This window comes from Macaca mulatta, chromosome 7 (genome assembly GCF_049350105.2).
Source record: "Macaca mulatta isolate MMU2019108-1 chromosome 7, T2T-MMU8v2.0, whole genome shotgun sequence".
NCBI lineage: Eukaryota > Metazoa > Chordata > Mammalia > Primates > Cercopithecidae > Macaca > Macaca mulatta.
Genome location: NC_133412.1, coordinates 147,472,810 through 147,498,518, shown reverse-complemented (window position 1 = coordinate 147,498,518; position 25,709 = coordinate 147,472,810). Strand labels below are relative to the sequence as shown.

Sequence of the window (25,709 nt, the reverse complement as noted above, 5' to 3'; positions counted from 1 at the left end):
GCCAACGCTGAGAACCCCTGCTGTAAGATATGTTTGTCACAGCACTTCATAAAGACAGCTGTAGGCCAGGCGCGGTGATTCACACCTGTAATCCCAGCACTTTGAGAGGCCGAGGTGGGCGGATCAACTGAGGTCGGGAGTTCGAGACCAGCCTGACCAACATGGAGAAACCCGGTCTCTACTAAAAATACAAAATTAGCAGGGCATGGTTGCACATGCCTGTAGTCCTAGCTACTCGGGAGGCTGAGGTAGGAGAATCGCTTGAACCCGGGAGGCTGAGGTTGCAGTGAGCCGATATCACGCCATTGCACTCTAGCCGGGTCAACAAGAGCAAGACTCAGTCTCAAAATAAAAAAATAGACAGCTGTAATTGTCAACTGGTTGACCTACCCAGCTAGACTGCAACTTCCATAAAGACAAGTGATACATGTATGTTGTGGAGTGTTTGGCATGCTGTTGAAACTTAATAAGGATTGAAGGAAAGTGAGAAGATACATCCAGATTCAAATTTAGGGACCTGTGAGATCATGCGGGTTTTGTTTGTTTGTTTGTTTGTTTTGTTTTTGAGCCATTTCCCACCTCCCTTTGGGTACTAATCAGTCAACTGATAAGCATTTCATTCATTCAACTATCTATCTTATCCATCGATCATCATCATCTATTTATTTATTTTTGAGACAGGGTCTCTCTCTGTCACCCAGGCTGGAGTGCAGTGGCACAATCACGGCTCACTGCAGCCTTGACCTTCCGAGCCCAAGTGATTCTCCTGCCTCAGCCTCCAGAGTAGCTCGGACCACAGGCGCTCGCCACCATCCCCGGCTAATGTTTTTATCTTTTATCTTTTGTAAAGGCGGGGTCTTGCCATGTTGCCCAGGCTGGTCTCGAACTCCTGGGCTCAAGCGATCCTCCCGCCTTGGCCTCCCAAAGTGCTGGGATTGCAGGAGTGAGCCACCGCGCCCAGCTGGAAGCCTAATTTATACTTTTTTAAAGATCATGCTGGCTCCTCTGGGAGAATATATAAAACATCTATTATACTCAGAATCTAAAATACTTGCCATAAGGTAGTTACACTCTCGGCGACCTATTGTCAAAAGGGAAGCCTCCCAGAAAAGATGGGGGCGCTGTAGCCGCCGGGTCAGACGAGTCCACTCTCTGGTACGTTTAGAGACGTCGGTCGCTTCCGGGAGAGGCCGCGTCTCCCGCGCCTTCCTCTCTATCCGCCGCCGTCTCTGTGGTCCCCGCCCCCGCCGCGCCCCCCCCGCCCCGCCCCGTTTCCCCGGACTCTGCCCAGTGCTGAACTCGGGGCCGCCGGGTTCCAGAGTCCCTCGGGTCTCAGGTCATGGCGGTCCCGGGGCCAGCGCCCGGAGCTGGCTCCAGGTAAGCAGGGCGGTCGGGGAGGAGGTTTGGGAGCAGGAGATCGGGGCTGTGGGGAATGGGCTCTCCTGCCCACCGTGCGTCGTCCGACGCCCTGGCGCCTCCGTCTCGCACCCACGACTTCTGAGAGAAAGAGGAGCTCTTGAAGGGGCGTCCGCCCTCCCGCGGCTCGAGGCCGTTCCGCACCGGCCGCGGCCCCCTCGGTTCTTGGCTGGACTTGTGCCATCTCCTGCACCCGGTGTGGGACCCTCTCTCTCGCAACTGGCTTTCTTTTTTTGAAAAAAGAACCTCAGGTGCATAAAATTGAGTTAATCCTTCTCAGTTCTTGACACCCTGTGGGCCAATGCAAGGCTCCTTGTTTATTTTATAACTTCCTCTCTTCGTTCCTATTCCCAGACCCCTTTCACTCCCCTTTTCAGACAGCCACTCTGGTGTGTTATATAAGTGGCTTTACGGTCCAACTTGTGTAAATTTGTGCACGTGTTACTTTGAAATCTATATAGTGGTTTCGAATTCCTAGATAATATGCTGTGATTTTTCTTTAAACCTTTTTTCCCAACGTTGTGTTTTTGAGTCCATCCAGGCTAGTCATCTCGTTTTCACTTCTGAGTGCTGCTATGTGCATAGACTTATTCCCCTAGTGGTGGATACCTAGATTTTTTTCTTTTTTTTCTTTTCTTTTCTTTTCTTTTCTTTTTTTTTTTTTTTTTTTTTGAGACGGAGTCTCGCTCTGTCGCCCAGGCTGGAGTGCAGTGGCCGGATCTCAGCTCACTGCAAGCTCCGCCTCCCGGGTTTACGCCATTCTCCTGCCTCAGCCTCCCGAGTAGCTGGGACTACAGGCGCCCGCCACCTCGCCCGGCTAGTTTTTTTGTATTTTTTTAGTAGAGACGGGGTTTCACCGTGTTAGCCGGGCTGGTTTCTCGATCTCCTGACCTCGTGATCCGCCCGTCTCGGCCTCCCAAAGTGCTGGGATTACAGGCTTGAGCCACCGCGCCCGGCCAGTTTTCTGTATTTTTTAGTAGAGACGGGGTTTCACCTTGTTAGCCAGGATGGTCTTGATTTCCTGACCTCGTGATCCGCCCGTCTCGGCCTCCCAAAGTGCTGGGATTACAGGCTTGAGCCACCGCACCCGGCCATCTAGAGTTTTTTCTAATATTAACACCCTAGAGGCCACACTGTCATGAATATTCTGGCAGTTGTCTCCTTGTGGATATTGGTGCATTTCTCTGGGTATCCACCCCAGAGTTGGGTCCTGGTCATAGCTAATTTTGCTGGATTGTTCTTTGAAATGGTCACACCAGTTTATACTTCACGACGGATAGTACCTAAAGCTTCCTGTTTCCCAGTATCCCTCCATCGTCCAGTGGTGGTTGGTTTTGTAATGTTGTTTTTTTTGTTTTTTGTTTGTTTGTTTGAGACGGAGTCTCGCTCTGTTGCCCAGGCTGGAGTGCAGTGGCCGGATCTCAGCTCACTGCAAGCTCCGCCTCCCAGGTTCACGTCATTCTCCTGCCTCAGCCTCCCGAGTAGCTGGGACTACAGGCGCCCGCCACCTCGCCTGGCTAGTTTTTTGTATTTTTTAGTAGAGACAGGGTTTCACCGTGTTAGCCAGGATGGTCTCGATCAGTCTGGTGGGTGTAAGGTGGTATCCCATCGTGTACATTTTTTCTTTCTTTCTTTCTTTCTTTTCTTTCTTTTCTTTCCTTTCTTTCCTTTCTTTCCTTTCTTTCCTTTCTTTCTTTCTTTCTTTCTTTCTTTCTTTCTTTCCTTTTTTTTTTTTGAGACAGAGTTTTGCTCTTGTTGCCTGGGCTGGAGTACAGTGGCACGATCTCGGCTCACTGCAACCTCCGCCTCTCGGGTTCAAGCGATTCTTCTGCCTCAGCCTCCTGAGTAGCTGGGATTACAGGCGTGCGCCACTATACCCAGCTAATTTTTTGTATTTTAGTAAAGACGGGGGGTTGACCAGTCTGGTCTCAAACTCCGGACCTCAGGTGATCCACCCGTCTCGGCCTCCCAAAGTGCAGGGATTACAGACGTGAGCCACTGCGCCCGGCCTGCATTTTCATGTGTTTATTAAACATGTGGGTTTTCCCTTTTTTGAATCGCCTGTTTATATCCTTTCCCACTTCTCTATGGATTTCCTATGTTCCTGGCTTGCAGGAATTCTTGTAGGCTCTAGATATTACATCCTGGCCATGCCCGGTGGCTCACACCTGTCATTCTAGCACTTTGGGAGGCTGAGGTGGTTGCACCACTGGAGTCCAGGAGTTCCAGACTAGTCTGGGCAACATGGTGAAACCCCATCTCTACCAAAAATACAAAAATTAGCTGAGCGTGTTGACGCACGTCCGTACTCCCAGCCACTAAAGAGGCTGAGGTGGGAGAATCGCTTGAACCTGGGAGGCAGAGGTTGCCCCGAGCTGAGATTGCACCACTGCAGCCTGGGCAACAGAGCAAGACCTTGTCTCAAAAAAAAAAAAAAAAGATTTTAGGCCAGGCGCTGTGGCTCGCGCCTGTAATCCCAGCACTTTGGGAGGCCGAGGCAGGCAGATCACCTGAGGTCAGGAGTTCGAGACCAGCCTGACCAATATGATGAAACCCTGTCTCTACTAAAAATACAAAAATAGCCGGGTGTAGAGACATGCGCCTGTAATCACAGCTTGTCAGGAGGCTGAGACAGGAGAATCTCTTGAACCGGGGAGTTGGAGGTTGCAGTGAGCTGAGATCGCGCCATTGCACTCCAGTCTGGGCAATGAGCAAAACTCCGTCTCAAAAAAAAAAAAGAGAGATTTAAAGTCCTTGTTGGTTTTGCACTCTGCAGATACCACCTCCAAGTCTTTTAACTTAATCTATGGCACTGTGTTGAATAAAAACATTTAACTCTAATGAAGTTAAATTCATCAATTTCCCTTGTATAGGTTTTTAAGGTACCTTCATTAAGATATTTTTCTACATTTCTTTCTACTAACATAATAGTGTTACTTTTCACATTTAGATTTTTAATCCATTTGTAGTTTTTTAAGGTTTTTTTTTTTTCTTTTGGGGACGGAGTTTCGCTCTTGTTGCCCAGGTTCTTGTTGCAATGGCACAATCTCGGCTCACTGCAACTTCTGCCTCCCGAGTTCAAGCAGTTCTCCTGCCTCAGCCTCCCAAGTAGCTGGGATTACAGGCATGTGCCACCAGGCCTGGCTAATTTTGTATTTTTAGTAGAGATGGGGTTTCACCATGTTGGTCAGACTGGTCTCGAACTCCTGACCTCAGGTGATCCGCCCACCTCGGCCTCCCAGAGTGTTGGGATTACAAGCATGAGCCATTGCTCCAGGCCTTAAGTTTATTTTTGTAAATGGTTTGAGATAATGACCTAAGATTTTTTCCACTGTTTTTGATTACCACCACACCTGACCCAATTAATAACTAATTAATTAGTTAAAAATTAGAGAAGCTGTATAGCATAGTCAAGAGTGCAGATTCTTGGAGCAGGTTGACTGTGTTCAAGCTCTAAGGCTGCCACTCACCAGGTGGGTGACACAAGACAAGTTACTTCACCCCTTTTTGCCTCCGTTCCTCATCCATAATATAAGATATAGTCCCTATTTCCTAGGGTCATGGCCATTAAATGAATTACACATGTAAAACATTTAGAATAGGGCACATAGTGCATGCTTCATAAGTGCTGGCAGTTATTAGTATTAATGTGTCCTTTCTTGTGTTGTAACCTCTATTGTGTGCCTATGTGAACATAGGTGTTTGTTCTGTGGGTTTTTTGTGCGTGGTTTTTGTAGGGTTTTTTTGGTCTGTCCTGTTGGTCTTTTTGTTCTTGTGTTAATACTGTAGTATTATTCTAGCGCTGTAATTTGATATGTCTTAATAACCTGATGGTTTGGGTCTCTTCCTCCTCCTCTCCTGTTTTTCATAATTGCCCTAAGCTAGGGACCTTTTATATTTCCATACAAAGTTCCTCAGAGAAGTCCTGCTTTTGATTGGTATTACAATGAATTTATAGATTGCTTTTGTTTTTTGCTTTTTTTGAGACAGGGTCTTGCTCTATCACCCAGGCTGGAGTGCAGTGGCAAGATTTCTGTTCACTGCAGCCTTGACTTCCTGGGCTCAAGCAATCCTCTTGCCTCAGCCCTCTGAGTAGCTGGGACTATAGGTGTGCGCCACCATGCCCGACTAATTCTTGTATTTTTTGTAGAGACAGGGTTTTGCCATGATGCCCAGGGTGGTCTCAAACTCCTGGGCTCAAGTGATCCGCCTCTCTGGGCCTCCCAAAGTACTGGGATTACAGACGTAAGTCACCACGCCCGACCTATAGACTGCTTTTGTTAGAACTGAGGTCTTTGGGCTGGACGCGGTGGGTCATGCCTGTAATCCCAGTGCTTTGGGAGGCTGAGGCGGGCAGATCATGAGTTTGAGACCAGCCTGGCCAACATGGTGAAACCCTGTCTCTACTAAAAATATAAAAAATTAGCCAGGGGTGGTGGCAGGCACCTGTAATCCCAGCTACTTGGGAGGCTGAGGCAGGAGAATCGCTTGAACCTGGGAGGAGGAGGGTGCAGTGACCTGAGACCACACCACTGCACTCCAGCCTAGGCAACAGAGGGAGACTCCATCTCAAAAAAAGAAAAGAAAGAAAGAACTGAGGTCTTCATAATGTTGGGTCAAGCCAGGCCTGTCTTTCTAGGTCTTCTTTCATGTCCTACAATAGAGCTTTTCATTTTCCCTCTAAAATGTCTAATATGTTATTTTATTTATTTGTTTTTTTAAGAGACGGAGTCTTGCTTTGTCACCCAGGCTGGAGTGCAGTGGTGCCATCTCAGCTCACTGAAACCTCTGCCTCAAGGGTTCTAGCAATTCTCCTGTCTCAGCCTCCGGAGTAGCTGGGACTACAGGCACATGCTGCCACGCCCGGCTAATTTTTTGTATTTTAGTAGAGATGGGATTTCACTATGTTGCCCAGGGAGGTCTCGGACTCCTGAGCTCAGGTAGTCCACCCGCCTCAGCCTCCCAAAGTGCTGGGATTACAGGCGTGAGACACTGCACCCGGCCAATATGTAAAAGTTAACTCCTGGATATTTGATAGTTTTTCTGTAGGTTTTTTACTTATTTTCTTTATATTTTATAATTGATTATTGCTGGTATAGAAGAACACTATTGATATTTGTATATCTAATGACATTGGTAAACTCTTTATTTTCAACAGTTTGTCTGTCAATTTGCTTGTTTCCTGTGTAAATGATCACATCATCTGCCAGTACCAGTTTTGTTTTTTGAGATGGAGTCTCGCTCTGTTGCCCAGGCTAAAGTGCAGTGGCATGATCTCAGCTCACTTCAACTTCTGCCTCTTGGGTTCATGCGATTCTCCTGCCTCAGCCTCCCAAATAGCTGGGATTACAGGCGTGTGCCACCATGCCCAACTGATTTTGTGTTTTTAGTAGAGATGGGGTTTCACCATGTTGGCCAGGCTGGTCTCAAACTCCTGGCCTCAAGCAATCCTCTTGCCTCGGCCTCCCAAAGTGCTTGGATTACAGGCATGAGCCACCATGCTTGGCCAAAGAATTTCCTTTGTATCCATGGTCTGTTCCCAGCCTACCATCTTCAGCATTTGGAAACCATTCTTTCTGCATGGCCTGGACCCTTTGCAGAACAATGTGGATACGCTTAATAACTACTTCCTAAGGCTTAATTACATCTTGGGCTTTTCTCTGCCTCCCCACCTTCTCTTCAGGCCGAGGTTGGATCTGCAATTTCTCCAGCGGTTCCTGCAGATACTGAAGGTTTTGTTTCCTTCTTGGTCATCACAGAATGCCTTGATGTTCCTGACCCTTTTGTGCCTGACCCTACTGGGTGAGCGAGTGAGCCCAGACTAGAGGAGAGAGGGGAGCTCTTGTTTGGGGTCCCTTTCCATCTTTTTTTTTTTTTTTCTGAGACAGAATTTCTCTCTCGTTGCCCCAGGCTGGAGTGCAGTGGCACGATCTCAGCTCACTGCAACCTCTGCCTTCCTGGTTCAAGCGATTCTCCTGCCTCAGCTTCCAGAGTAGCTGGGATTACAAGCACCCATCACCACGCCTGGCTAATCTTTGTATTTTTTAGTAGAGACAGGGTTTCACCATCTTGGCCAGGCTGATCTCGAACTCCTGACCTCAGGTGATACACCCTCTTCAGCCTCCCAAAGTGGTGGGATTACAGGCGTGAGCCACTGTGCCCAGCCCCTTTTCATCTCTTTGGGGTGCTGGTGAGGCAGGGACTCAGGAAGAAGCCTCACTTCTTTTTAACCCCTCATCACTGATTTCTTACTCCTCTCCCTCCTTTCAGAACAATTGGTGATCTACCAAGTTGGCTTGATCCCCAGTCAGTACTATGGTGTCCTGGGAAACAAAGACTTGGAAGGGTTTAAGGCTCTGACATTCCTGGCTGTCATGCTCATTGTTCTGAACTCCACGGTAAGATCTTTCCCTCATTCTGTGTCTCTCTTCCTCTCCAGTCCAGTGTGATTGTAATGCCTAGTGGGACTTAGCCTCCAGGAAGCAGGAAGCAAGCTATAGGGGTGTGTTTCCTCCCTTTTCTGGGAACTAAAGGCATAGTTGCCCTTATTAAGCACATTGATCTTGCTACTGGCCCACGTGGAATTGATTCCTCAGATGTTTCAACTCCTGGGCCCAGGCCACAGGTTCTGGTTTAAATCAGCATTTAGCAGAACTGATCATTGCCCCTTTCCTTCCTAGAACTCTTGTTTCCGGCAGCTCATTAAAACTGGGCTCGGCAGCCAGAGCTGCTGCTCCTCCTCTGTGGGACCGAGGCTGTGACTTATCCTGGCACCATGTCACACCTCCCAGCCTTTGAACTGGTGCTTTCTTGCACAATGGCCCCCTCCCCTACCCCTCATTCAGTAGGGGGCTACCGCCTGCTCACTTTTCATCATCCCTCCGTTGTCACCTCTTTCAGGTCTTCCTCAGCTTTCTCCTTTGTGTCGCCTCCACCAAACTCTACCCTTTTTCTGTACTTAACTAATTCCTTGAGTTTACCTCTGTTGTAACACTCCTTACACCCTTGTAATTGTTTTCTGGCTAAACTGTGAGTTCATGATGTCCCTAGTGCTTAGCACATAGTTGCTCTGGAAGTGGTAAATGAGTCTGGCAGACTCAAGGCTCTGCCAGAACTCAAGCCTAATGCTCTCTGCCAGGCTGTACCACCTGTTTTTTTGGGGGAAGCCACTTCTCGTCATACCGTGGCCACTTTTGTTGGGTGTTCGTTCAGTAAGCACCTATGCATACAAATCTCTGTCCCAAGCTTGGGGGACAAAGGAGTAAGAACTAAATGGAATCGACAATATGGTCTCCAGTTTTCAGAAGCTCATCTACTCTCAAAATAACACAGTGTAGAAAGAGGCTTGAGGGTCTTGCCTCTGGTAAGCCCTTTAATGTTTGGTGAAGGAGGCCGGGCGTGGTGGCTCACGCCTGTAATCCCAGCACTTTGGGAGGCCGAGGCAGGCAGATCACCTGAGGTCAGGAATTCCAGACCAGCCTGACCAACATGGAGAAACCCCGTCTCTACGAAAAATACAAAATTAGCTGGGCATGGTGGCACCTGCCTGTAATCCCAGCTACTCAGGAGGGTGAGGCAGGAGAATCGCTTGAAACTGGGAGGCGGAGGTTGTGGTGAGCCAAGATCACGCCATTGCACTCCAGCCTGGGCAACAAGAGTAAAACTCCGTCTCAAAAAAAAAGAAAACTTTGGTGCAGGAATGAACATGTGAGTCAGTGAGTGAGGAAGGGAAAGTCTCATGACTTGATGATTTAAACAAGAAAAGAGCTGAGTGGACAGAGTAATCAGAGTCAGAGTAGGCTGGGATGGGTCAGTGGATGCTCTTGCCAGCCATGAGCTTTGAGCTGAGATTTTCAGGAAGCCATCTCTCCCTTCCGCTTGCTTCCCCCACTGCACAGCTGAAGAGCTTTGATCAGTTCACCTGCAACCTGCTGTATGTGAGCTGGAGGAAGGACCTCACTGAGCACCTCCACTGCCTCTACTTCCGGGGCCGTGTGTACTACACCCTCAATGTGCTGCGGGATGACATCGATAACCCGTAGGTGCCCCAACTCAGTCCTTTCTATACTCTGTGTGGTCCTTTCCATCTGGCCTAGCCCTGGAGACTCCTGGCGGCAGACCCCATGGAGATGTCTACAGTTGTTTTCAAATGCTGCTGCCCAGAGTCATGGGGGAGGGTGCCCTGCAGAGGACCCCTGGAGAAGCTGCAGGCTGCTAAAAAGGAGCCTGCCAGGTGCAGTGGCATGCACCTGTAGTCCCAACAACTTAGGAGGCTGAGGCAGGAGGATCACTTGAGTCCAGCAGTAGCACACCGTGAGCACGCTTGGGAATAGCCACTGTACTCTAGCCTAGGCAGCATAGCAGAAACCCCCACCTCTTAAAAAAAAATGTCAGGAGCAGCTTCCTTTTGTCCTTTTCATTTTTTATATCTTAGTCTTCCAGTAAGGCACCCTCTAAAGAAAATGTCCTTGCTAGAAAAACTAGCTCTTAGATTTTCATCAGTACAAAAAATACCACTATCCAGGACTCAGTCTAGGATTCAAATCCCATTCTATCACCACTCAGCTTATAGCTCTTAAAGTCACCAAGCCCCAGGTTCCCCTTCTGTAAAATGAGGATGATAATAGTTCCTATCTCAAAGGATGTAGTGAGGATGAAATGATATCATTCATGTAATGCACATGTACAGTGCCTGACACATAGCAAGTGTTCCACTGTAAGTTAGCTATTGTTATTTTACAGATGAGGAAGCTGAAGCCCAGAGATTGCAAGTGACTTGCCCAAGGTCACGTCGCTCATTGGAAATAGGAAGCAGTATAGCCCTAGTGGTGAGATGAGACATATGGGGTCTCCTTCACACCCATCCCCTCACTCACCGCCTTCCTAGCAAGCACTTTGTTGCCTGGGGTGCCTCTCAGCTCAAGCTGAGCTTTGGTGCAAAGATGCCTGGGAGGCTGCTGCTGCTACCTAACTTCTAGGCCCCTTTCTGATGGCTATGGCTTCCGTCCTGCCTTTGCCCCCGGAGTAGCTGGTACTATAGGTATGCCTCACAGCCTGGAGCTTTCACAGCCAGATAACTACAGGGGCCAGGGTAGGGTTTATATAAGAGAAATTTGGGAAGATTGAGATAAAGGGGATAGTTTTCTTCATCATCCAAAAAAAGCAGCTCATCTACCTTCAAGTTTTTCTTTGGCTCTGCTCAGAGCTGGCTCAGACCCCTGGGTGCTGGACCTTTCAGTTCCCGCTTTTTCAGGGGATTAACTGAGGCACCGTAAGGTGCAACTCTCTAAAACCCTGTTTAAAGGCCCCAGGATTTAGTTGCCCCTAGGCAACCAGCCTTGTCTGGTTCCCTCTTCCCACAGGGTCAGTGCTCACAGTACTGCGAGGCAAGGTCAGGAGCAGAGGTGATGTGAAAGTGTCTTGCTCTCTCCACCTTTGGGCCCATCTCCCTGGGTCCAGCTACTCTGTGTCGTTGGCTCCAGGGACCAGCGCATCAGCCAGGATGTGGAGCGATTCTGCCGGCAGCTCAGCAGCATGGCCAGCAAGCTGATCGTCTCCCCATTCATCCTCGTCTACTATACTTACCAGTGCTTCCAAAGGTGAAGCCTCCCTCCTCCCCAGCCTGGTGTTTCCAGAGAGTCCTCAGCTCTCCCAGGTCAAGGTCCAAGAGAAGCTTATTTCCCTTCCCTCCCACCTAAACCTTAGGGAGTCTTCCCATCCCCTGTGCTCAGGCCCCTGCCCTTCCTTTGGCCCTGTGTTGTTGCAGTGTCACAGGTATCCTGGCTCTGACAGCTCATGCCAGATGCTCCCACATAGGAGCAGACGGCCCAGTGGGCTACTCAGATTGACAGGGGCTACCCGAGAGGGTACAGGAATAAGGGCTGAGGCCTGTGGGGATAGGTGGCACCCCACACCCTCTCTCCCTCTCTCTATTTCAGCACAGGCTGGCTCGGGCCTGTGAGCATCTTTGGGTATTTCATCCTGGGGACCATGGTGAACAAAACTTTGATGGGCCCCATTGTGACGAAGCTGGTGCATCAGGAGAAGCTGGAGGGAGATTTTAGGTGTGTCTCCCTCACCTGAGGTTTCTGGGCTGGGGCATAATGGTTAAAGAAGGGGATGTGGAGTAAGACTGCCTAAGTTCAAATCCTAGCTGTGCCAGTTACTAGCTGTGTGATCTTGGAGAGGTCTTTAACCTCTCCAGGCTTCAATGTTCTTGTCTCCAAAGTGGAAATGGTACCGTTGCCTACCAAGAGGATTGGGAGGATTAATGAGATCATACCTGAGAAGGACTGAGAACCGTGTCTGGCTGGCCATCACCATCATCATTGTCATCTCTTAGCCTTCTCACTGCCCTGGCGTAACCACCCTGTCTTGGATCAGTTGGGCGTAGCAGCCGATGGATCCAGCGCCTACCCTGTGCTTCTTGTCCCCCTCCTTCAGGCCAGGCCCTGGGAGGAGGAGATGCCGTGAGCAGGAATACCCCCGTCCTCTCTGCAGAAAGCTGAGGGGCAGCCCTGTCTCTGCAGAGCTCCTGCCACACCACCTAGCCCCGGGGTTTTCTACCCAGTAACGGTCCAGGAAAGGGTCAGACTGAGGCAGCCACAGTTTTCAGGCAGAGCTGGGCTCCACTTGGCGGGGGTCTTCTTGATCCAGGACTCCAACAGGAGTGGGGCCAGTACTCCCTGTGGTCAGCACACATTTCCCTTTGGTCCGCCCAGGTTCAAGCACATGCAGATTCGGGTGAATGCGGAGCCTGCCGCTTTCTACAGGTGAGTCTGGAGAGATGGTTCCCCTTCTGCCTTGCCAGAGCTGAGAGTGGAGAAGGAAAGATGAATCCTACAACTCTCCCACCACCACCGAGCTCAGGGGCTGAGTGTTGTCACACTTGGCTGTGACCCTCTCCCTCTACCTCCCCCTGCCCTTGTCTGCCTCGTCCTAAGGTACAGGGGTTTGCTTCTGAAGTTGGTGGTTCCTTATTGTGGCCAGCTTTAGTCTTAGTGGCCTAGCATAGGGCCTGAAATTGTCAAATGAATGAATGCCTCATCCTCTTGCTGGTGACTGTAAGACATCCCTCTGCCTCTGCTCTTCTGTCTGTTAAGAAGCTTTCTTGCCAGTCTGAGGTCCGGGCCTGATCCTTTGTCTCTGTAGTGTGGGATGGAACGGGAGCTTCTCAGAAAACCAGGAGACCTCCTCACAATGCTGTCTAATGGAGCCAAGCGTCTGGTCTCCTGACAGCAGTAGCAGGAGCAGCAGCAGCATGAAATCCCATCCCTTCCCTCCGGGGCCAGCGCCAGTCCCTGTGCTCTGCCTTAGTGAGGCCTCTGAAATCAGCATTAGGATTGATAGTGTAGGCGGAGGTTTGCGTTTAAGTGGAAGCTACTCCTCGGCTCACCTGTAGTTGGGGTGGATCTGATAGCCCTGGGACCTTTGCTCCTCAGTCTCTGCTGCAGTTTGCAACTCCACCACTTGAGGGCACCAAGAATACTGCGACTCTGCACTGGGGTGGGATTGTGAGGCGGGCAGGGCTGGGTGTGTAAAAAAAATTGCTTTTGGAGGCTGGGCATGGTGGCTCACGCCTATAATCCCAGCGCTTTGGGAGACTGAGGCAGGTGGATTGCCTGAAGTCAAGAGTTCGAGACCAGCCTGGCCAACATAGTGAAACGCTATCTCTACTAAAAATACAAAAAATTAGCTGGGCGTAGTGGTGGGCACCTGTAATCCCAGCTACTTGGGAGGCTGAGGCAGGAGAATCGCATGAACCCGGGAGGTTGAGGTTGCAGTAAGCGGAGGTCCTGCCATTGCACTCCAGCCTGGGTAACAGAGCAAGACTCCATCCCAAAAAAAAAAAGAAAAGAAAAGTTGCTTTTGGATTCTGTAACCTCTGCTCATGAAGCTCTGGGAAGGCAGGTTAGTTCTTAGAGTTTCAGATGAATTCTTCTGTGGCCTCTGTGCAAAATCTGAAAGGCCCCCTCTCTCCTCCCTCCACCTTTTCTGCCTTAGCGAATTTCTTCCCATCCTTGAAACCCCGGATCACCTCCTCTGGAGAGCCTTCCCAGACTCCCTTAATGGCTAAGCCCATCTGCTGCCATGGCCCTGAGGGCACACTTAGTACTCCTGATTCCAAATGAAGAATGCAGTGTGCCTGCCTGCCCTCTGGACTGAGAGCTCCTCAAAGACAGAGATAATTTTCTCATCTCTTTATTGCACTAGCTAACTAGTGCAGTGCCTGATACACCTAGTGACTGCTTTGTGTATGTTTATTTAACAATAGTTTTTATTTATTGAGGGCCCCTTATATTTATTGAGGGCTTGGCATTTTATATTTAGAAACTTAATTTTCACTCTAACTTATTACATAGGTATTAGTGGCTCTATTTTATAGATGAAAAAACTGAGGCTTGGAGGCTTAAGTAGCCTGCCTGTGTCACCCAGCTAGTAACTGGCCAGAGCCAGGATTTGAACCAGGTCTGCCCAACTCTAGAGTTTATGTTCTTCACACAGATAATACTATAAGGCATGACTGAAGCCATGAATGGGTGCTAGTGGTAGACAGAGCTTGAGACCAAGACCATTTGGATGGCATTGGTTTCTAAAGGAGGGTGTGATATGGGACAGGGGCCCCCCAACTTGGCAGAACCTCTCCAGCCCTGTGGACATCCCAGCCTTTCCTTGTCAGAGCTGGGCATGTGGAGCACATGAGGACAGACCGCAGGCTGCAGATACTCCTTCAGACCCAGAGGGAGCTGATGTCCAAGGAGCTCTGGCTGTACAGTAGGCGAGGGGGCCCAGGGAAGTGGGAACCATGGGGTTGGACTGGTCTGCTTCCCTTCCCACACCTGTCTACCTCCTGTCTGCAAGGATAAATATGCCGTGATGAAGGAATTCACCGGGGGCCGGGGGCTGTTGCCTTTCTGTGAGTATCCTCAAGAGAATGAGGATCCAGGGAAGGCATGTGGCCCTATTTGGCGTGCTGCCTCCCGTCTTAGGGTTGTGTCCCCTGCAGGGCATGTGGATGGTTCCTGGGTGTCTCACGCATCTGTCTTCTACAGTCGGCATCAACACCTTTGACTATCTGGGCAGCATCCTGAGTTACGTTGTCATCGCAATCCCCATTTTCAGCGGGGTCTATGGAGACCTGAGTCCTGCAGAGCTTAGCACCCTGGTCAGCAAGGTGAGACTCCCTTTTGGTGACCCCTTATGCTGTCCCCCCTCCGTCCTTTGGTCCAGTGCCTGTGGGCTGGAGTCGAGACCTGCTTGACCACTCCCCATCCTGTCCAGAATGCCTTTGTGTGCATCTACCTCATCAGCTGCTTCACCCAGCTCATCGACCTGTCCACGACGCTCTCGGATGTGGCTGGCTACACGCACAGGTGAGGCTGGGTCCCACCCCTCTGGCTCCTGAGCAGAGTGTGTGCTGCTGGAATAAGTGGCTGAGTGAAAAAAGGAACAGAGACATACCATGTACTCGTGGGTGTGAGATAGGAAAAGGAATTCGCCTTCACCTGGCCCCCAGACCCTGCCTCAGATTTTCTTTTCTTGCTTAGGATTGGGCAACTTCGGGAGACGCTGCTGGACATGTCCCTGAAGTCGCAGGACTGTGAGATCCTAGGCGAGAGCGAGTGGGGCTTGGACAAGTGAGTAGTGGGCTGGCAGAGCAGTAGTTGAGGCTGCAGGCTCTGGCATTACCTGGCTTGGGTTACCCTGGAGCCCTGCCCTTTCCCAGAGTTTTCCCAGGGCAGCAGAGTTGTGAGGAGTAGATGGAAATGGAATGCCAGGCACATGTAAGTTCACAGTCGATGTTGCTGTTCCGGTATCTGTTGTGTTAATTTACACCATTCCCCCAGCTAATGGAAGCAAAGTACACACACCTTCTGCCTGAGATAACAGGAATCTGCAGTGTCCTCCTCTTCCTGTGCTTCCTCCTCCCACTGAGTCCTTTCCCTGCCCCTTTCCTTGGGGCATATCTGTCTTTGTTCTCCCACCTCACTTAGCCCCAGATCTGTGTGGATCTGTAATGTTTCTGTGCATTCAGGATTTGTTTGCTCTCCACACTTTCCTTGGGCAGATTACCTAACTGTTCTGTTTCCTTTTTTTTTTTTTTTGAGACGGAGTCTCGCTCTGTCGCCCAGGCTGGAGTGCAGTGGCCGGATCTCAGCTCACTACAAGCTCCACCTCCCGGGTCTGTGCCATTCTCCTGCCTCAGCCTCATGAGTAATTGGGACTACAGGCGCCCGCCACCTCGCCCGGCTAGTTTTTTGTATCTTTTTAGTAGAGACGGGGTTTCACCGTGTTAGCCAGGCTAGTCTCGATTTCCTGACCTCGTGATCCGCCCATCTTGGCCTCCCAAAGTGCTGGGATTACAGGCTTGAGCCACCGCACCCGGCCCCCAACTGTTCTGTTTCTTCATGTCTGAAAAGGAGGTCATAATGGAACCTTCCTTCACTTGTTGTAAGGATTAGATATCATCATCTCTGGAAAGTGCTTGGACAGTGGCCACATCATAAGCTTTCAAAAATCAATCTGAATTCCAGGGCCTACACTCAACTTGCTTTTCTTAGGAGTTGATGCCTTAACTCTTGCTTCTGTTCCAAATGAAAGCTTCATGCAACCATGAGTTCAGAGGCTAGGCATAAAGGAGGGTCTGTAGGAAACTGGAATTGCTGTTCTGTGGGTTGCCAGGCATCCATGCAGAGCCTGAAACTCCAGAACCGTTTAGCTTTAACCACTCCCATTCTTGTTATTAGTACTCTGGTCATACTGTGACACCATGAAGACCCACCAGCATTAGAATTAGATGACCTCTAATTCTACCGCTCTGTGACCTGGGCAGTTACTTAGCCACCTGACTCTTAGTGTCCTCATCTGTGATGATATTTGAGATTCATGGGCGTTAGACTGATTAAGATCAGTCCCATAAGGGGCTTTGTCCACCCAGGCACAGAGTAGAAGTTCCACCCCTACCCCTGTATTAATGTGCTCAGGCTGCGTGACAGAATACCCCAAGCCGGGTAGCTTAAACACTAGAAATTAATTTTTTCACAATTCCGGATGCTTAATGGTCCACGATCAAGTTGTCAGCAGGGTTGGTTTCTTCTGAGGCCACTCCTTGGCTTGTAGATGGCCACCTTGTTGCTGTGTCGTCATGTGGCCATTCCTCTGTGTATGCATGTCCCTGCTACCTCTGTCTTCAAAGGACACCAGTCATAGTGGATTAGGGTCCCGCCCTAACAGCTTCATGTTAACATCATCTCTTTAAAGACCCTGCCTCCAGCCGGGCACAGAAGCTTCCACCTATAATCCCACCACTTTGGGAGGCTGAGGTGGGCGGATCACCTGAAGTCACAAGTTCAAGACCAGACTGGCCAACATAGCGAAACCCTGTGTCTACTAAAAATATGGACGCAGTGGTGGGCACCTGTAATCCAGCTACTCAGGAAGCTGGGACAGGAAAATCACTTGAACCCAGGAGGCGAAGGTTGCAGTGAGCCGAGATTGCACCACTGCACTCAATCCTGGGTGACAAGAGCAAGAGTTTCTCTCAAAAAAAAAAAAAAAAAAGAAGACCCTGCCTCCAAATGTGGTTACATTCTGAGGCACTGGGGGCTGGGATTTTGGGAGGATGCAAGTCAGCCCATAACAATCCACAGGTGGTGGCTCCCGGGAGAAGTGCCTCCCCCACAGCAATACTGACCCTGCCCATCTTCCTCACGTCCCCTCTCTTCTCTGACACAGAGCCTCAGGGTGGCCAGCGGCAGAGCCAGCAGACACAGCATTTCTCCTTGAGCGGGTCTCCATCTCTGCCCCCTCCTCTGACAAACCCCTAATCAAGGATCTGAGCCTAAAGATCTCCGAGGGACAGAGCCTGCTCATCACAGGCAACACGGGCACTGGCAAGACCTCCTTGCTCCGGGTTCTGGGTGGCCTCTGGACAAGTACACGGGGTGAGAGCCAGGCCCTCCCTCCCTCTGACCCAGCCTGGGCCCTAGGGGTGGAGTGAGGGTGGAGACAGTGTAGTAGAATCCATTCTTTTCTGTTGGGGAACAAGGAAGAGAGGAGACAGGCAGTTGCCTCTTCTGGGAGATCTCACAATGAAGGTTTCTGTGGGCTCTGCAGGCTCAGTGCAGATGCTGACGGACTTTGGGCCCCATGGGGTGCTATTCCTGCCACAAAAGCCATTCTTCACTGACGGGACCCTTCGGGAGCAGGTCAGCCTAGTTCAGGGGGCCCACTCCTCCCTCCTCAGCCCCACCCGCCCACAGCTGGGACCTTTGGCACTGTGACAGGTCTCAGGCCCTAGAGTCAGGGCAAAAGGTGAGGTAGTAAAGTGGCCCGATCCTGGGACCTGCTGGCTCTAAGAACCTTGTATTCACATCCATGGATTGGGCCCACTACTCAGAGCAGCTCCTGAGGCAGGTAAATGGGGCAAGGACTCACGCCAGATATCACATGCATAAACACCCGAGGTGGGTTTGTGGGGCCCCTGCCCTCAGGAGGCTGTTCCACTCTTCCCACTAAACACACTTCTGAAGGTTGTAGGGACCTTGCCCTGCTGTCTGCGGGCCAGAGCCTCTCCCATCTGACCCGGGCTAGGCGTTCCCACCTCTCCTCCTTGGGAGGTTCCAGTGGGTTCTGGAGGGAGGGTGGGCTGTGTGCAGCTCCATCTCTTGCTCTCCCTCCTCCTAGGCTGGTGTGGTTTTTTTCTTTTCTCAGGTGATATATCCCCTGAAGGAGGTCTACCCCGACTCAGGTGAGCTGGTCCTCCTCAGGTCATGTCCTCTCCTTCTGTCACGGTTGTCCCTGCTCTACCTGACTGTGACCTCACCTGTGCCCTTTGGGAGAGGCCCCAGCCAGGCCGCTGATTGAAGGAAGAGGGACTCCTGTCTTCCTTTGACTGTTCGGGGGTCTGCACCCAGATCTCACCTCATTCTGTCTTTCCGTCCTTAAGGAGAGACGCCCATTGGGACAAGGGAAGTGATGCCTTCCTTCACCCACCCCTTCCCTTACCAAGGGCTGCAACCTGTGACTTCAGAGGCTTCACCCAGCATTCTGGGGCCCCCACCCCTGCCATGTGCCCTGTCTATTCTTTTTTTTATTTTTTGAGATGCAGTTTCACTCTGTCACCCAGACTGGAGTGCAGTGGTGTGATCTCAGCTCACTGCAACCTCCACCTCCTGGGTTCAAGCAATTCTCCTGCCTCAGCCTCTTAAGTAGCTGGGACTACAGGCGCATGCCACCATGCCTGCCTAATTTTTGTATATTTAATAGAGACAGGGTTTCACCATGTTGGCCAGGGTGGTCTCCATCTCCTGACCTTGTGATCCACCCACCTCTGCCTTCCAAAGTGCTGGGATTACAGGCGTAAGCCACTGTGCCCAGCCTTGCCCTGTCTGTTTTGACCAGCCAGGAGGCTCTGGCTTTTTGCAGAAGGCTTCTCTGTTGTGCAGGTTCTGCTGATGATGAGAGGATCTTGAGGTTCTTGGAATTGGCAGGCCTGGTAAGTGGGGGCAGGGACCCTCAGGACCCAAGCCCACCTGGGAGCACCAGCTACAGGTAGGCAGGTGCTGGCCCTGCTGTGCCTGGGCCCAGGACTGGAAGTCTGAACCTGGGGTGGAGAATGGGAGTATCAATTGACAGTGTGTGCTGTTGGCCAGGTTTAGGCAGGAAGCGGGTAGTGCTCTCACTGGAGAATTTTTTTTTTTTTTTTTTTTTTTTTTTTTTTTGAGACGGTGTCTCGCTCTGCCGCCCGGGCTGGAGTGCAGTGGCGCGATCTCGGCTCACTGCAAGCTCCGCCTCCCGGGTTCCCGCCATTCTCCTGCCTCAGCCTCCCGAGTAGCTGGGACTACAGGCGCCCGCCACCTCGCCCGGCTAATTTTTTTGTATTTTTTTAGTAGAGACGGGGTTTCACTGTGTTAGCCAGGATGGTCTCGATCTCCTGACCTCGTGATCCACCCGTCTCGGCCTCCCAAAGTGCTGGGATTACAGGCTTGAGCCACCGCGCCCGGCCTTCTCACTGGAGAATTTTAAAACAAGAATAGGACTGACAAAGGCAGTTTGCTTTTTTGTTATCACCATACTCCAGCAAGTCTAAACAGTGTCATTGGTAGAATATATTCCTCTCTGGCTGGGGCAGACTGTCCCACAGCCCCCCACCTTGGTATGCCACTGGGGCATATGTTTGTCTTAGAGATGTGTGTGTGCGCGTGCTGGGGAGTGAGGGAGGTTCCCCATGATGGCAGGTAGCAGGGCTGGCCATTTCATGGACATCGTGCCCTCTGGGTCTGTTACAGTCCAACTTGGTGGCAAGGACAGAGGGTCTGGACCAGCAGGTGGACTGGAACTGGTAAGAACAGAGCTTGGGTGCTTCAGAGATAGCTCCACCATAAAGACCATTGGTTTCAGGGTCCCTGTCAAGGAATGGAATGGCTCCTGACCCCAAAGTCCAGATGTTTGGCTGGTCAATCGGGTGCAAGTTTATGTCCTTGGGAACAGAGTTTTGCCTCACTCTGTGAGGGCTGTAGGCCTATGGTTGAAAGGGGAGGGGCTTCTATCTCCTGGGGCTCACCTCTCTACAGAGAAACCTCTTCCCACCCAGACCATTCTAGGTAAAAGCTAAGCTATATCCTTCCTCTTCCAGCAGTCCTCTCCCCTCCCTTTCCTCAGGTATGATGTTCTGTCCCCAGGGGAGATGCAACGGCTTTCCTTTGCCCGACTCTTCTACCTGCAACCGAAGTACGCAGGTGAGGTCTGCCTTGTGGCTGCACATGCATGTGTTGTCTGCACTCAGGGGTGTAGCAGCATGTGTTCACGGGCACCCAGGCACACCTGTGCATGACTGGGCTTCTCCGAGTTCCCTGCTGGAGAGGACAGCAGGCCCTGCCCTTGTAAACAGTGCTTGGCATCTTCAGAGTAACACTGAATATGCTGTACTGCCTGCTCATAAGCTTTCTTTTCTCTTTTTTTTTTTGAGACAGAGTCTCACTCTGTCACCCAGGCTGGAGTACAGTGGCACAGTCATGGCTCAGTGCAGCCTGGAAATCCCAGGCTTGAGTGATCCTCCCACCTCAGCCTCCTGAGTAGCTGAGACTACAGGCATGTGCCACCACACCCTGCTAATTTTTTTATTTTTAGTTTTGTAGAGACAGGGTCATGCTGTGTTTCCCAGACTGGTCTGGAGCTCCTGGACTCAGGCCATCCTCCCGCATTGGCCTCCCAAATTGCTGGGATTACAGGCATGAACCACCATGCCCAGCTCATAAGCTTTTTGCCTGGCAGCAGCTGGAGCCAAGAGCCAACCTTGAAGGGTTGTAATTTTATGCTCTTCTGGCTCCACCATCAAATGAATGGGCACCCATCCTCCTCTCCTGCCAAGCTGTGCCTGGCAGGGAGATGGGTGTGGACTTTTCCAAAGACTGACCTTCTTGCGGGGGACTGGGATTCCCTGGATTGAGTGGTCCCAGGAAGTGGCTGATGCTTATCTGTAGAAGCTGAGAGATTTCATGCAGCTGCTTACAGGCGATTCCCTCACAGAGTCTGGCCCTCTGCTCCTCTGACCCATCCTTCTCCCTGAGGCAGGGCTTCTGGAAGCCAGAGCAGCTTTCAGCCTCCCCTGGGTCCCAGCCGGGGTTGAGTGTGGGTGGGAGGAGAAGCAGCAGCAGCAGAGGGCAGGGCTTTGATCTCTTCCTCTGTGCTCTGCCCTCAGTGCTTGATGAAGCCACCAGTGCCCTGACAGAGGAGGTGGAGAACGAGCTCTATCGCATCGGCCAGCAGCTGGGGATGACGTTCATCAGTGTGGGACATCGGCAGAGCCTTGAGAAGGTACCTGTGCTCACAAGGATGGCCTAAGGAGGAGAGAGAACCCAAAGGCTGAGCCTGGCCAGAGCCAGAGGCTCCTCAAAACAGGGAGTAGCAGTAGCAGAGAGAACTGAGTGGCCTCCTGTGCCAGTGGCCAGGGCAACCTGATCTCCGTGTGGTGGTGGTCTCTTGTAGTTTCATTCCTTCGTTCTGAAACTCTGTGGAGGAGGAAGATGGGAGCTGATGAGAATCAAAGTGGAATGAAGCTCCAGCTTTTAGAAGGAGAGCCACACTCTGGAGGGTCGGCAGCCCTCAGGAGTGACCAGGAGGACTGGCGGGGAAGATCGAGCTCAGGTTCGCCACATAGGTCCTGTGCAGGAGCCCTGGCGGTGTTGGGCTGAGCCCGGGTCTGGATTTCTGTGGGGGACACTGAGTCTCCCAGTGTTCAGTCTCCCAGGACTCTGCTGCCTCAGCCAGAGCCTCCATATGCTTAAACGGTTGATTACCTACGAATGATTTCAGATCGTGTTTGCTAAAGAGAAATCTGGAAGTGTGAGATCTGTAAGAAATGAAAGGTCAGGGTGGAAAGAGATCTCTTGGAGTCAAGAGATCTGGAAATCTTTTAATCAGTTATATTGTGCAGCAATAGATTTTTAACTTTAACTGACCATTTAAGTTTTTTTAATAAGTTTTTTACAAAGAAAAGTTAAACATTAAAAAGAGTTACAGCTTTCTGTCTTCTCTATCATGGAATGATCTTTTTTATTGAATCTCCAGACTTGTATTTGAGAGCTTGGTGGGAAGGGAAGCGTGCTCTGCTGTTGCCCAGGGTTTTTCACTTCTCCCTACATCTCCCTTTCCATTCATCAGTGTTGTGTGGTTAGAACCTGAACCACTAACCTCTAGGGACCTTTAGTCTGTCCTGTCTTCACCCAAATGAAAGTAAATCCCTTTCCCCTTAGCCAAAATAAGGTTGGGTTTTTAAACAAAAAAAAAAAAGTTTATATTGGGGAAAAACAACAACAAATTAAACAGACAAAACCCAGAAAGCACAAAGCATGAGGTGGAGTTACTGTGCCCAAAGTCCTCACTCAGACCAGTGCCCCTCCAGTTCAGTTGTCTACGTATTACCTCCCTCACTTTCATGATTTTTGCCAGGCTTCTGTACTTCTTGTACTTAATTTTTTGTTTGTTTGTTTTGAGACGGAGTCTTGCTCTGTCGCCCAGGCTGGAGTGCAGTGGCGCGATCTCGGCTCACTGCAAGCTCCGCCTCCCGGGTTCATGCTATTCTCCTGGCTCAGTCTCCTGAGTAGCTGGGACTACAGGCGCCCGCCACCATGCAATTTTTTGTATTTTTAGTAGAGATGGGGTTTCACCGTGTTAGCCAGGATGGTCTTGATCTCCTGACCTCGTGATCCACCCACCTCAGCCTCCCAAAGTGCTGGGATTATAGGCGTGAGCCACCGCACCCGGCAAGTTACTTAATAATTTTAAAAACAAACTCACCTTTTAAGTTTAAATGGATTTTTAAGTGAAATTTTACACTTCACATAAATGGAAAGTAACTAAAAATAAATACAAGAAAAACCACCAGTGTTATTAAATTACAGCTAGATGCTGTTGCCTGCATAGACTCTGGGCCTGAGGCTTGTTCTTTTTGTAAAAAAGGGAGGTGAGGAGTTAGATGGACCGGCACTCAACTGAGATTTTTCTCCTTAATAAAATTAGAAAGATGGAGCAAGAATTGTATTTTCTCACTGTAAAATTTAAGATTATTTAACGCCTTCTTGGTACCACCTAAAAATGGCTTTATTACCGACTTCTTCAACTCCTAAGCCTTTTTCACAGGTGCTGCTGAGGCTGCCAGGCTATTTTGTTTATTTTTATTATGTATTTATTTATTTATTTTTGAGACAGTGCCTCACATCTCACTCTATAGCCCAGGCTGCAGTCTAGTGGCACAATCATAGCTCATTGCAGCCTTGACTTCCTGGGCTCCCGTGATCCTCCCACCACAGCCTCCCAAGTAGCTGGGACCACAGGCAGGAGCTCCCATGCGCCGTGTCCAGATTATTTTGGAGACCAATTCATTCCTAACTCAGGGTCTTTGCATTTGCTGCTTCCTCTGCCTCTAACTGGTTCCCAGTGCTGTTCTGTTCTTTACTCTCAGCCTTCTCCCTCACAGAAACTGCCCAAGAAAGCTACTCCTAGGGGCACACTCCTCCTAGGGGCACACTTCGCACCTGCTTCCCTCCCTTATGTCAGAGATAGAGACTACTCAGCGTTGTAGATGTGTCGATACAAACGTGCATGGAAGAAAATCGGGTCTTGGGTCCTTCATAGTACATTATGAACAAAATGTTTGTTTTAAATGCGTCGTACGTTAGCCAGGCAAATAGTTTCCCAAACTTAAGGCCCATTTTGGCCACCCAGGAATCTACAGTGACCCATGTGGATGAGACATAAAGATAGCCGTAGGTTTCCCATCACTCTTCTGGAGGCTCCTGGGCTGCGGGACAGGCAGAAAAGCCATCTTTTGTCATCTCTATCCACTGTCAGCTTACCATGTCAATGTGTGTCTAGTAAAGGCACCTCAAACCCAGCGTGTCCCAAAATGAACTTAAGAGCTTCCCCTGGCTGGGTATGGTGTCTCATGCCTGTAATCCCAGCACTTTGGGAGGCCGAGGCGGGTGGATCACAAGGTCAGGAGATTGAAACCATCCTGGCCAACATGGTGAAACCCCATCTCTACTAAAAATGCAAAAATTAGCTGGGTGTGGTGGCACATGCCTGTAATCCCAGGTACTTGGGAGGCTGACGCTAGAAAATCGCTTGAACCCAGGAGGCGGGGGTTGCAGTGAGCTGAGATCATGCCACTGCACTCCAGCCTGGTGCCAGAGCAAGACTGTCTCAAAAAAAGAGCTTTCCTCACTCACGCCTGTAATCCCAGCACTTTGGGAGGCCAAGACGGGCAGATCACAAGGTCAGGAGTTCAAGACCAGCCTGGCCAATATGGTGAAACCCCATCTTTACTAAAAATAAAAAAGTTAGCCAGGTGTGGTTACAGCCATCTGTAATCCCAGCTACTGGGGAGGCTGAGGCAGGAGAATCACTTGAACCCTGGAGGCGGAGGTTGCAGTAAGCAGAGATTGTTCACGGCACTCCAGCCTGAGCAATAGAGCGAGACTCCGTCTCAAAATAAAAAAAGCTTTCCTCAGAGCCTTTTCTAGCATCTCCTCTGATGGCAAGTGGCGCCACTCACTGTCCATCTGGATACATGAGTCAAAACTTTAGACCTAGCCTTGGTGCACTAGGTCTAAAGTACACCCTTGTCTAGTGCATCACCGGGTACCGTCAATCTGACCACATAAGTCAATCTTCCAGCCATTCACTTCTCTCACCTGCTTGAATCCTAGCTAGAAGCAGCTCAGAGGGAGCCAGAAAAATGAGAAAAACCACAAGGAGAATCGAGAAACAGGAGCCTGGACGGCAGCTGGACTCTGAAAAAAAGAAGTATCAGGAGGCAGCCTGAGCCTGCCACATAGGGAATGTTAGTAACTGGTGGCACAGCCATTCTGTGGGCTATGGGGCAGCTCTTGAAAGTGAGGGCACTTTGGCCGGGCGCGGTGGCTCAAGCCTGTAATCCCAGCACTTTGGGAGGCCGAGACGGGCGGATCACGAGGTCAGGAGATCGAGACCATCCTGGCTAACATGGTGAAACCCCGTCTCTACTAAAAATACAAAAAACTAGCCAGGCGTGGTGGCGGGCGCCTGTAGTCCCAGCTACTCGGAGGCTGAGGCAGGAGAATGGCGTGAACCTGGGAGGCGGAGCTTGCAGTGAGCCGAGATGGCGCCACTGCACTCCAGCCTGGGTGACACAGCGCGAGACTCCGTCTCAAAAAAAAAAAAAGAAAGTGAGGGCACTTTGATTTGCTGCACACCAGCCATGTCTGAGGCACCATTCTCAGTTCCAGGGTTACAGTGGGGAGCAAGATGGACCTAGCACCTCTGCTGGAGCTCGTGTGTTCCATGTGGTACATGGTGGGTCTGAAGACAGAAAACCGCAGGAAAACGCTTTGGGCTCAACTACAAGTGGAAAACATTTACAAATTCCTATGTCTGTTGTGATACTCTAGCAGGTCTTCTTGAGCTGCCTCTAGAACTCAAGCATTCTAGCATTCCCCAAAACATCAAGTCAAATACAAAACCATGGAACACCATTACAGAATGTTACCAGATGGTTCATGAGTGTGTAGGGAGTCCTAGTTTCTGCTGCAAAGCAGGCCACCTTTTTTTTTTTTTTTCTTTGAGACAGTTTCACTCTTGTTGCCCAGACTGGAGTGCTATGGCGCAATCTCGGCTCACTGCAATCTCCGCCTCCCAGGTTCAAGCGATTCTCCCACCTGGGCCTCCCTAGTAGCTGGGATTACAGGCATGTGCCACCATGCCCAGGTAATCTTTTGTTGTTGTTTTTTTTTTTTTTTTTTGAGATGGAGTCG

At 50.4% G+C, this 25,709-nt stretch overlaps 1 protein-coding gene across 50 annotated transcripts; it reads left to right on the top strand.

Annotated features, from left to right (window-relative positions):
* The first annotated feature begins 1,278 nt into the window (after positions 1 to 1,278).
* On the top strand, positions 1,279 to 21,955 carry ABCD4 (ATP binding cassette subfamily D member 4). Of its 50 annotated transcripts, none has more exons than XM_077941408.1 (20): positions 1,279 to 1,377; positions 7,687 to 7,814; positions 9,315 to 9,454; positions 10,159 to 10,244; positions 10,779 to 10,807; positions 10,899 to 11,015; positions 11,355 to 11,480; positions 12,138 to 12,188; positions 14,096 to 14,190; positions 14,469 to 14,590; positions 14,698 to 14,789; positions 14,964 to 15,053; positions 17,152 to 17,360; positions 17,533 to 17,624; positions 18,103 to 18,166; positions 18,864 to 18,913; positions 19,656 to 19,759; positions 20,080 to 20,156; positions 21,119 to 21,234; positions 21,406 to 21,955. In XM_077941408.1, exons 3-20 carry the CDS (start codon positions 9,427 to 9,429, stop codon positions 21,472 to 21,474), a joined length of 1,617 nt encoding a protein of 538 aa, XP_077797534.1. In that variant the 5' UTR covers positions 1,279 to 1,377; positions 7,687 to 7,814; positions 9,315 to 9,426; the 3' UTR covers positions 21,475 to 21,955. The 50 variants fall into 50 exon arrangements, 43 of the variants coding, with proteins under 43 accessions (XP_077797534.1, XP_077797535.1, XP_077797545.1 ...); XM_077941409.1 differs by lacking the exon at positions 7,687 to 7,814 and adding an exon at positions 7,100 to 7,218; XM_077941419.1 differs by lacking the exon at positions 10,159 to 10,244 and adding an exon at positions 7,100 to 7,218 and having other exon boundaries at positions 18,130 to 18,166; positions 19,707 to 19,759.
* The last annotated feature ends 3,754 nt before the right edge of the window (positions 21,956 to 25,709 follow it).